Here is a 13,068-nt window from a genome sequence, read left to right as displayed (position 1 = left end):
CACAGTGTGCAGGGCAGGCCCTGTGAGAACACAAGGTGAGGTACCACAGTGTGCAGGGCAGGCCCTGTGAGAACACAAGCTGAGGTACCACAGTGTGCAGGGCAGGCCCTGTGAGAACCCAGCAGGGTCCATTTGTAGAGGTATTCCTATAACACAGAGGGAAAAGAGGGGGTAAAAGGCAGAGTAAACCTACGTGAGATGAGGTCAAAGCTTTTCTTCTCCTCTGGGTTGTGTTTCACCTGGCAGGTGAGGAGGTTGAGTTTTGCCGGCGGTCGGTTTGTCTGAAGGGGAGGGAGGTGGGAGGAGAGAGAGCGAGAAAGAGGAGGAGGAGGACAGGAAAGAAAAACATCAGAATCAGCAAAGACAAAGCATGATGGAAACTACACCCTGCCACACCAAAAATACCTGTTAGGACTAGCAATGTAACAAAGCTTCCCCCAGTGTCAATTTACCCAATTAATCCATTTAGCCTACATGGACTCACATTATAAATCATAAACTACGAAAGTAAACATATTATGACGCCTAAAAATGCATCGCAATCACGTACAGGTCTACCTGTGAATCAGCACAGCACTGCGACATCCCTATTCCCCTTTAATTATTACAACATAACACCCCATTGCTCTTCCCCTTTAGTTATTACAACATAGAATGACACTCCCTCCCCCTCAGTCATTATAACACAACACTACCTCCCCCTCAGTCATTACAACATAACACTACCTCCCCCTCAGTCATTACAACACTACCTCCCCCTCAGTCATTACAACACTACACTACCTCCCCCTCAGTCATTACAACATAACACTACCTCCCCCTCAGTCATTACAACACAACACTACCTCCCCCTCAGTCATTACAACACAACACTACCTCCCCCTCAGTCATTACAACACTACACTACCTCCCCCCCAGTCATTACAACATAACACTACCTCCCCCTCAGTCATTACAACACAACCTCCCCCTCAGTCATTACAACACTACCTCCCCCTCAGTCATTACAACACAACACTACCTCCCCCTCAGTCATTACAACACAACCTCCCCCTCAGTCATTACAACACAACCTCCCCCTCAGTCATTACAACACAACCTCCCCCTCAGTCATTACAACACTACCTCCCCCTCAGTCATTACAACACAACACTACCTCCCCCTCAGTCATTACAACACAACACTACCTCCCCCTCAGTCATTACAACACAACACTACCTCCCCCTCAGTCATTACAACACAACACTACCTCCCCCTCAGTCATTACAACACAACCTCCCCCTCAGTCATTACAACACTACCTCCCCCTCAGTCATTACAACACAACACTACCTCCCCCTCAGTCATTACAACACAACACTACCTCCCCCTCAGTCATTACAACACAACACTACCTCCCCCTCAGTCATTACAACACAACACTACCTCCCCCTCAGTCATTACAACACAACACTACCTCCCCCTCAGTCATTACAACACAACACTACCTCCCCCTCAGTCATTACAACACAACACTACCTCCCCCTCAGTCATTACAACACAACACTACCTCCCCCTCAGTCATTACAACACAACACTACCTCCCCCTCAGTCATTACAACACAACACTACCTCCCCCTCAGTCATTACAACACAACACTACCTCCCCCTCAGTCATTACAACACAACACTACCTCCCCCTCAGTCATTACAACACAACACTACCTCCCCCTCAGTCATTACAACACAACACTACCTCCCCCTCAGTCATTACAACACAACACTACCTCCCCCTCAGTCATTACAACACAACACTACCTCCCCCTCAGTCATTACAACACAACACTACCTCCCCCTCAGTCATTACAACACAACACTACCTCCCCCTCAGTCATTACAACACAACACTACCTCCCCCTCAGTCATTACAACACAACACTACCTCCCCCTCAGTCATTACAACACAACACTACCTCCCCCTCAGTCATTACAACACAACACTACCTCCCCCTCAGTCATTACAACACAACACTACCTCCCCCTCAGTCATTACAACACTACACTACCTCCCCCTCAGTCATTACAACACAACACTACCTCCCCCTCAGTCATTACAACACTACCTCCCCCTCAGTCATTACAACATAGAATAACACTCCCTCCCCCTCAGTCATTACAACACTACACTACCTCCCCCTCAGTCATTACAACACTACACTACCTCCCCCTCAGTCATTACAACATAACACTACCTCCCCCTCAGTCATTATAACATAACACTACCTCCCCCTCAGTCATTACAACACAACACTACCTCCCCCTCAGTCATTACAACACAACACTACCTCCCCCTCAGTCATTACAACACAACACTACCTCCCCCTCAGTCATTACAACACTACACTACCTCCCCCTCAGTCATTACAACACTACACTACCTCCCCCTCAGTCATTACAACACAACACTACCTCCCCCTCAGTCATTACAACACTACACTACCTCCCCCTCAGTCATTACAACACAACACTACCTCCCCCTCAGTCATTACAACACTACACTACCTCCCCCTCAGTCATTACAACACTACACTACCTCCCCCTCAGTCATTACAACACAACACTACCTCCCCCTCAGTCATTACAACACTACCTCCCCCTCAGTCATTACAACACTACACTACCTCCCCCTCAGTCATTACAACACAACACTACCTCCCCCTCAGTCATTACAACACTACACTACCTCCCCCTCAGTCATTACAACACTACACTACCTCCCCTCAGTCATTACAACACTACCTCCCCCTCAGTCATTACAACACAACACTACCTCCCCCTCAGTCATTACAACACAACACTACCTCCCCCTCAGTCATTACAACACTACCTCCCCCTCAGTCATTACAACACTACCTCCCCCTCAGTCATTACAACACTACACTACCTCCCCCTCAGTCATTACAACACTACACTACCTCCCCCTCAGTCATTACAACACAACACTACCTCCCCCTCAGTCATTACAACACTACCTCCCCCTCAGTCATTACAACACAACACTACCTCCCCCTCAGTCATTACAACACAACACTACCTCCCCCTCAGTCATTACAACACTACCTCCCCCTCAGTCATTACAACACTACCTCCCCCTCAGTCATTACAACACAACACTACCTCCCCCTCAGTCATTACAACACAACACTACCTCCCCCTCAGTCATTACAACACAACACTACCTCCCCCTCAGTCATTACAACACAACACTACCTCCCCCTCAGTCATTACAACACAACACTACCTCCCCCTCAGTCATTACAACACAACACTACCTCCCCCTCAGTCATTACAACACAACACTACCTCCCCCTCAGTCATTACAACACAACACTACCTCCCCCTCAGTCATTACAACACTACCTCCCCCTCAGTCATTACAACACTACCTCCCCCTCAGTCATTACAACACTACCTCCCCCTCAGTCATTACAAACACTACCTCCCCCTCAGTCATTACAACACTACCTCCCCCTCAGTCATTACAACACTACCTCCCCCTCAGTCATTACAACACTACCTCCCCCTCAGTCATTACAACACAACACTACCTCCCCCTCAGTCATTACAACACAACACTACCTCCCCCTCAGTCATTACAACACTACCTCCCCCTCAGTCATTACAACACTACCTCCCCCTCAGTCATTACAACACCCTACCTCCCCCTCAGTCATTACAACACCCTACCTCCCCCTCAGTCATTACAACACAACACTACCTCCCCCTCAGTCATTACAACACAACACTACCTCCCCCTCAGTCATTACAACACAACACTACCTCCCCCTCAGTCATTACAACACAACACTACCTCCCCCTCAGTCATTACAACACAACACTACCTCCCCCTCAGTCATTATAACATAACACTACCTCCCCCTCAGTCATTAAACAAACACTACCTCCCCCTCAGTCATTACAACACTACCTCCCCCTCAGTCATTACAACACAACACTACCTCCCCCTCAGTCATTACAACACAACACTACCTCCCCCTCAGTCATTACAACACAACACTACCTCCCCCTCAGTCATTACAACACAACACTACCTCCCCCTCAGTCATTACAACACAACACTACCTCCCCCTCAGTCATTACAACAAACACTACCTCCCCCTCAGTCATTACAACACAACACTACCTCCCCCTCAGTCATTACAACACAACACTACCTCCCCCTCAGTCATTACAACACAACACTACCTCCCCCTCAGTCATTACAACACTACCTCCCCCTCAGTCATTACAACACTACCTCCCCCTCAGTCATTACAACATAACACTACCTCCCCCTCAGTCATTACAACACAACACTACCTCCCCCTCAGTCATTACAACACAACCTACCTCCCCCTCAGTCATTACAACACAACACTACCTCCCCCTCAGTCATTACAACACAACACTACCTCCCCCTCAGTCATTACAACACAACACTACCTCCCCCTCAGTCATTACAACACAACACTACCTCCCCCTCAGTCATTACAACACAACACTACCTCCCCCTCAGTCATTACAACATAACACTACCTCCCCCTCAGTCATTACAACACTACCTCCCCCTCAGTCATTACAACACTACCTCCCCCTCAGTCATTACAACACAACACTACCTCCCCCTCAGTCATTACAACACAACACTACCTCCCCCTCAGTCATTACAACACAACACTACCTCCCCCTCAGTCATTACAACACAACACTACCTCCCCCTCAGTCATTACAACACAACACTACCTCCCCCTCAGTCATTACAACACAACACTACCTCCCCCTCAGTCATTACAACACAACACTACCTCCCCCTCAGTCATTACAACACAACACTACCTCCCCCTCAGTCATTACAACATAACACTACCTCCCCCTCAGTCATTACAACACAACACTACCTCCCCCTCAGTCATTACAACACAACACTACCTCCCCCTCAGTCATTACAACACAACACTACCTCCCCCTCAGTCATTACAACATAACACTACCTCCCCCTCAGTCATTACAACACAACTACCTCCCCCTCAGTCATTACAACACTACCTCCCCCTCAGTCATTACAACACAACACTACCTCCCCCTCAGTCATTACAACACAACACTACCTCCCCCTCAGTCATTACAACACAACACTACCTCCCCCTCAGTCATTACAACACAACACTACCTCCCCCTCAGTCATTACAACACAACACTACCTCCCCCTCAGTCATTACAACACAACACTACCTCCCCCTCAGTCATTACAACACAACACTACCTCCCCCTCAGTCATTACAACACAACACTACCTCCCCCTCAGTCATTACAACACAACACTACCTCCCCCTCAGTCATTACAACACAACACTACCTCCCCCTCAGTCATTACAACACAACACTACCTCCCCCTCAGTCATTACAACACAACACTACCTCCCCCTCAGTCATTACAACACAACACTACCTCCCCCTCAGTCATTACAACACAACACTACCTCCCCCTCAGTCATTACAACACTACCTCCCCCTCAGTCATTACAACACACACTACCTCCCCCTCAGTCATTACAACACAACACTACCTCCCCCTCAGTCATTACAACACTACCTCCCCCTCAGTCATTACAACACAACACTACCTCCCCCTCAGTCATTACAACACAACACTACCTCCCCCTCAGTCATTACAACACAACACTACCTCCCCCTCAGTCATTACAACACAACACTACCTCCCCCTCAGTCATTACAACACAACACTACCTCCCCCTCAGTCATTACAACACAACACTACCTCCCCCTCAGTCATTACAACACAACACTACCTCCCCCTCAGTCATTACAACACAACACTACCTCCCCCTCAGTCATTACAACACAACACTACCTCCCCCTCAGTCATTACAACACAACACTACCTCCCCCTCAGTCATTACAACACAACACTACCTCCCCCTCAGTCATTACAACACAACACTACCTCCCCCTCAGTCATTACAACACAACACTACCTCCCCCTCAGTCATTACAACACAACACTACCTCCCCCTCAGTCATTACAACACAACACTACCTCCCCCTCAGTCATTACAACACAACACTACCTCCCCCTCAGTCATTACAACACTACCTCCCCCTCAGTCATTACAACACTACCTCCCCCTCAGTCATTACAACACAACACTACCTCCCCCTCAGTCATTACAACACAACACTACCTCCCCCTCAGTCATTACAACACAACACTACCTCCCCCTCAGTCATTACAACACAACACTACCTCCCCCTCAGTCATTACAACACTACCTCCCCCTCAGTCATTACAACACTACCTCCCCCTCAGTCATTACAACACTACCTCCCCCTCAGTCATTACAACACAACACTACCTCCCCCTCAGTCATTACAACACAACACTACCTCCCCCTCAGTCATTACAACACAACACTACCTCCCCCTCAGTCATTACAACACAACACTACCTCCCCCTCAGTCATTACAACACAACACTACCTCCCCCTCAGTCATTACAACACTACCTCCCCCTCAGTCATTACAACACTACCTCCCCCTCAGTCATTACAACACTACACTACCTCCCCCTCAGTCATTACAACACTACACTACCTCCCCCTCAGTCATTACAACACTACACTACCTCCCCTCAGTCATTACAACACTACCTCCCCCTCAGTCATTACAACACAACACTACCTCCCCCTCAGTCATTACAACACTACCTCCCCCTCAGTCATTACAACACTACCTCCCCCTCAGTCATTACAACACTACCTCCCCCTCAGTCATTACAACACTACCTCCCCCTCAGTCATTACAACACTACCTCCCCCTCAGTCATTACAACACAACACTACCTCCCCCTCAGTCATTACAACACAACACTACCTCCCCCTCAGTCATTACAACACAACACTACCTCCCCCTCAGTCATTACAACACAACACTACCTCCCCCTCAGTCATTACAACACAACACTACCTCCCCCTCAGTCATTACAACACTACCTCCCCCTCAGTCATTACAACACTACCTCCCCCTCAGTCATTACAACACTACCTCCCCCTCAGTCATTACAACACTACCTCCCCCTCAGTCATTACAACACTACCTCCCCCTCAGTCATTACAACACAACACTACCTCCCCCTCAGTCATTACAACACTACCTCCCCCTCAGTCATTACAACACTACCTCCCCCTCAGTCATTACAACACTACCTCCCCCTCAGTCATTACAACACTACCTCCCCCTCAGTCATTACAACACTACCTCCCCCTCAGTCATTACAACACTACCTCCCCCTCAGTCATTACAACACTACCTCCCCCTCAGTCATTACAACACTACCTCCCCCTCAGTCATTACAACACTACCTCCCCCTCAGTCATTACAACACTACCTCCCCCTCAGTCATTACAACACTACCTCCCCCTCAGTCATTACAACACTACCTCCCCCTCAGTCATTACAACACTACCTCCCCCTCAGTCATTACAACACTACCTCCCCCTCAGTCATTACAACACTACCTCCCCCTCAGTCATTACAACACTACCTCCCCCTCAGTCATTACAACACTACCTCCCCCTCAGTCATTACAACACTACCTCCCCCTCAGTCATTACAACACTACCTCCCCCTCAGTCATTACAACACTACCTCCCCCTCAGTCATTACAACACTACCTCCCCCTCAGTCATTACAACACTACCTCCCCCTCAGTCATTACAACACTACCTCCCCCTCAGTCATTACAACACTACCTCCCCCTCAGTCATTACAACACTACCTCCCCCTCAGTCATTACAACACTACCTCCCCCTCAGTCATTACAACACTACCTCCCCGTCAGTCATTACAACACTACCTCCCCGTCAGTCATTACAACACTACCTCCCCCTCAGTCATTACAACACTACCTCCCCCTCAGTCATTACAACACAACACTACCTCCCCCTCAGTCATTACAACACTACCTCCCCCTCAGTCATTACAACACTACCTCCCCCTCAGTCATTACAACACTACCTCCCCCTCAGTCATTACAACACTACCTCCCCCTCAGTCATTACAACACTACCTCCCCCTCAGTCATTACAACACTACCTCCCCCTCAGTCATTACAACACTACCTCCCCCTCAGTCATTACAACACTACCTCCCCCTCAGTCATTACAACACTACCTCCCCCTCAGTCATTACAACACTACCTCCCCGTCAGTCATTACAACACTACCTCCCCGTCAGTCATTACAACACTACCTCCCCGTCAGTCATTACAACACAACACTACCTCCCCGTCAGTCATTACAACACAACACTACCTCCCCCTCAGTCATTACAACACAACACTACCTCCCCCTCAGTCATTACAACACAACACTACCTCCCCCTCAGTCATTACAACACAACACTACCTCCCCCTCAGTCATTACAACACAACACTACCTCCCCCTCAGTCATTACAACACAACACTACCTCCCCCTCAGTCATTACAACACAACACTACCTCCCCCTCAGTCATTACAACACAACACTACCTCCCCCTCAGTCATTACAACACAACACTACCTCCCCCTCAGTCATTACAACACTACACTACCTCCCCCTCAGTCATTACAACACAACACTACCTCCCCCTCAGTCATTACAACACAACACTACCTCCCCCTCAGTCATTACAACACTACACTACCTCCCCCTCAGTCATTACAACACAACACTACCTCCCCCTCAGTCATTACAACACAACACTACCTCCCCCTCAGTCATTACAACACTACCTCCCCCTCAGTCATTACAACACTACCTCCCCCTCAGTCATTACAACACTACACTACCTCCCCCTCAGTCATTACAACACTACCTCCCCCTAAGTCATTACAACACTACCTCCCCCTCAGTCATTACAACACTACCTCCCCCTCAGTCATTACAACACTACCTCCCCCTCAGTCATTACAACACTACCTCCCCCTCAGTCATTACAACACTACCTCCCCCTCAGTCATTACAACACTACCTCCCCCTCAGTCATTACAACACTACCTCCCCCTCAGTCATTACAACATAACACTACCTCCCCCTCAGTCATTACAACATAACACTACCTCCCCCTCAGTCATTACAACACAACACTACCTCCCCCTCAGTCATTACAACATAACACTACCTCCCCCTCAGTCATTACAACACAACACTACCTCCCCCTCAGTCATTACAACACTACCTCCCCCTCAGTCATTACAACACTACCTCCCCCTCAGTCATTACAACACTACCTCCCCCTCAGTCATTACAACACTACCTCCCCCTCAGTCATTACAACACAACACTACCTCCCCCTCAGTCATTACAACACTACACTACCTCCCCCTCAGTCATTACAACACAACACTACCTCCCCCTCAGTCATTACAACACTACACTACCTCCCCCTCAGTCATTACAACACAACACTACCTCCCCCTCAGTCATTACAACACAACACTACCTCCCCCTCAGTCATTACAACACAACACTACCTCCCCCTCAGTCATTACAACACAACACTACCTCCCCCTCAGTCATTACAACACTACACTACCTCCCCCTCAGTCATTACAACATAACACTATCTCCCCCTCAGTCATTACAACACTACATTGCTCTTCCCCCTCAGTCATTACAACACTACATTGCTCTTCCCCCTCAGTCATTATAACATAATACTACCTCCCCCTCAGTCATTACAACACTACATTGCTCTTCCCCCTCAGTCATTACAACATAACACTACCTCCCCCTCAGTCATTTCAACACTACATTGCTCTTCCCCCTCAGTCATTATAACATAATACTACCTCCCCCTCAGTCATTACAACACAACCTCCCCCTCAGTCATTACAACACTACATTGCTCTTCCCCCTCAGTCATTACAACATAACACTACCTCCCCCTCAGTCATTTCAACACTACATTGCTCTTCCCCCTCAGTTATTACAACATAACACTACCTCCCCCTCAGTCATTTCAACACTACATTGCTCTTCCCCCTCAGTCATTATAACATAATACTACCTCCCCCTCAGTCATTACAACACAACCTCCCCCTCAGTCATTACAACACTACATTGCTCTTCCCCCTCAGTTATTAGAACATAACATGGAGGCTCTCTTGTGAAGTTTTCATAAGGAATATTTCCCCCTGTTTTAAGGTCTGTTAGCATGGGCCTGTCTGCTGAGGAGTCCCTCCTTGACTGTGGTGCTCTGCAGTGGTGGATGAAACCAGGCCACGGTTTGTGCTCAGGGTGCTTCAAAACCAACCCTGATTCCTTTCCCTCCCTCAACCTGGCATGTTTGTGTATGTTTGCCTTTTGAAAGAGGGAGAGCGAGAGAGAGGAAGATGACTTAAGACAGCGATGAAGTGAGAGTGAGAGAGAGAGAGTAAATCTAGAGTAATGGAGTGAAGTAGAACCTGCTTTAGCGAAAGCAGAGTAGAGGAAATCAATAGACCGGTGAGTCCCTGGTGCTTGTAAAGTCACTCAGTGGGCTAGCCTGACACAAGGCCTGTGTCCCAAACGGCACCAGAGCCCTGGTCAATAGTAGGGCACTATCTAGGGAATAGGGTGTGATTTGGGATGCGTCCAGGATATATACACTAAATATACAAAAGTATGTGGACACCTCTTCAAATTAGTGGATTTGGCTATTTCAGCCACACCCGTTGATGACAGGTGTGTAAAATCGAGCACACAGCCATGCAATCTCCATAGACAGGTCCATACAGAAATGGTTTGTTGAGATCAGTGTGGAAGAACTTGACTGGCCTGCACAGAGCCCTGACCTCAACCCCATTGGACACCTTTGGGATGAATTGGAACGCTGACTACAAGCAAGGCCCTATCGCCTAACCTGACTAATGCACTTGTGGCTGAATGGAAGCAAGTCCCTGCAGCAATGTTCCAACATCTAGTGGAAGTGAGGAGTGGAGGCTGTTATAGCAGCAAAGGGGGGACCAACTCCATATTAATGCCCAAGATTTTGGAATGAGATGTTCGACGGGTGTCCACATACTTTTGGTCATGTAGTGTATAACATTTTTTGAGGTGTTCGAGTGATTCTAATACTAAAGCTCCCACCATTTTAGCTAAATGAACCCAAAGTGCTCAATTTTGGGCATGTCTGATGCCTGAGATGTTTGAGAACCAGTGAACAGTCTGGTTCGACAGAATGAGTGAGATTGAGTGCTTCATCTCCATTAAGAGAACAGGCTAGTGCCATTAGCCTACTTTAAATGAATGCTAACTGGCTAGGACTAGGTTGTCTTGCCCTCTGTGTGTGCGTATGTGTCCGTGTGCGTGTCCGTGCTCGTCGGCACATTACTCACCGTCCCATGTGATATGGTAAGGTATCCGTTCTTTACTGAACACTTTCTCTTCTGCCACACTTTCCTTAACCTAGGGAGGTGGGGAGGGGGAGGGCACAGGACATATTGTGACACACACCGACATAAACACGCCAGTGCGACACACTAAACTCGACATGAATCCACATTGTAACTGAACAGACATGGCTAATGAATTATTAACGTCAACCACACCAGTGCTCATTAATATGTACATGCATAAGTAATGGGGTACTGTCTGGGCAGTGTCTTCATGTCTCCGGGGAGAAGCTCAACCATAAAAATAACATGGAATATGGATTTCCTTACATGCTGTATCAGCAATAAGATAGGTCCATAACGATGGCGGCCCCCATAAACTTACCACAAATTCCTTGTTTTGTTAAGTTTGTCGTATTGTACATTGCTCTCTGTTACTCTTTTTGTGTATGGTCATGAGCAGAGTATACATGATCAACATTTTTGCTTCAAGACGCCGGCAATTTGAAAAACGGATTTATTGGCACACTGAACCATATTGCACGCCATGGTTTAAAAACTCAGTTGATAGTATTAAAACAATGACGTCATATCTGAATTCTGCCATCTTTATGCACGTTCGCCACTAATTACCTGAGAGAACTTTGTGTGTTTGTTTGTTCGGTCTGACCTTACATTTGGTTCTTTTAATGTTTTTTGAAGATGCTACACGTTTAACAGAAGAAAACGAGAAACTGACCCGTCACTCTTCTTGTAGAGGTTCCCACAGCGCTCGGTACCATGCTCCTTGTTGCCCTGAGGCTGGTGCAAACTGTAGGTTGCGCTCTGTCTCACCTGGGACTCCTTCAACAATACCCACACACACACACACACACACACACACACACACACACACACACACACACACACACACACACACACACACACAGGATCTATGTACAGTAGGCACAAGACACCTCAGCCAGTGAGTTTGGGTGGGGTGCATCTCAATTGTCTACAGTGGCTACCTCTCCTTGTACCTTTCCTTTGTCAGCTCTAATCTGAAAATTCCAGGATAGGAGAATATGGTGGCTTGGGATGCTGGCTGCGGCATGTGCTTTCTCCCATCCACTGCTTTTAGTGCAGGTGAAGAGAGGAGACAAGGAAGGGGAGCATCTTTAGACTATTGAGATACTGCTACACTATGTACATAAGACAAGCAGAGCCCTGGGGTCATGCACTAGTGACATCACCTCGTCACAGAGCCGAGAGGGGGAGGGGCCAAGGCAAAGACCTTTGGAAGATATTCTAAAAGAACGTCTTCAGGGTTCTGAATGTAGTGTTACCGTCGTCAACAATTTAAAAAGGAAAACAACTATTTCATAAGTACAGATAGAACCTTTGCTTTTCAGGCCGCCCCCACCAACTCTCTCTATTGAAAATGCTTGACAAAACACCACAACCAGATAGACAAGCACAGAAAGGAGGTGCAGAAGATAAACTTACTCTCCTAGACTTGGTTCACAAAGAGGCGGAAGCAGTGAAGTAAAGAACAGAACAGACAGATAAAACAGACAGTAGCCAAGTTCTCCACATAATAGCTAAAGCCAGGAAGTACACAAGTACACGTGGTAACTAAAAGTCACTTTGGATAAAAGCATCCGGTAAAGACAGTAT

At 47.7% G+C, this 13,068-nt stretch overlaps 1 protein-coding gene across 3 annotated transcripts in view; it reads right to left on the bottom strand.

Moving 5' to 3' along the window:
- Positions 1-13,068, bottom strand: part of LOC106566627 (arf-GAP with SH3 domain, ANK repeat and PH domain-containing protein 2) — a 124,163-nt gene that overhangs the window by 22,510 nt on the left and 88,585 nt on the right. For all 3 annotated transcript variants that reach the window (XM_014135357.3, XM_014135111.3, XM_014135177.3), the window contains exons 10-12: positions 12,152-12,255; positions 11,416-11,485; positions 194-281 (exon numbers count right to left, since the gene is read on the bottom strand). In XM_014135357.3, coding sequence (XP_013990832.1) covers positions 194-281; positions 11,416-11,485; positions 12,152-12,255 — 262 coding nt within the window. The remainder of the gene's footprint in view (positions 1-193; positions 282-11,415; positions 11,486-12,151; positions 12,256-13,068) is intronic.

This window comes from Salmo salar, chromosome 01, assembly GCF_965601325.2.
Source record: "Salmo salar chromosome 01, fSalSal1, whole genome shotgun sequence".
NCBI classification, from domain to species: domain Eukaryota; kingdom Metazoa; phylum Chordata; class Actinopteri; order Salmoniformes; family Salmonidae; genus Salmo; species Salmo salar.
Note: the sequence above shows the minus strand (reverse complement) of the source record. Positions and strands in the feature narration are given on the sequence as shown.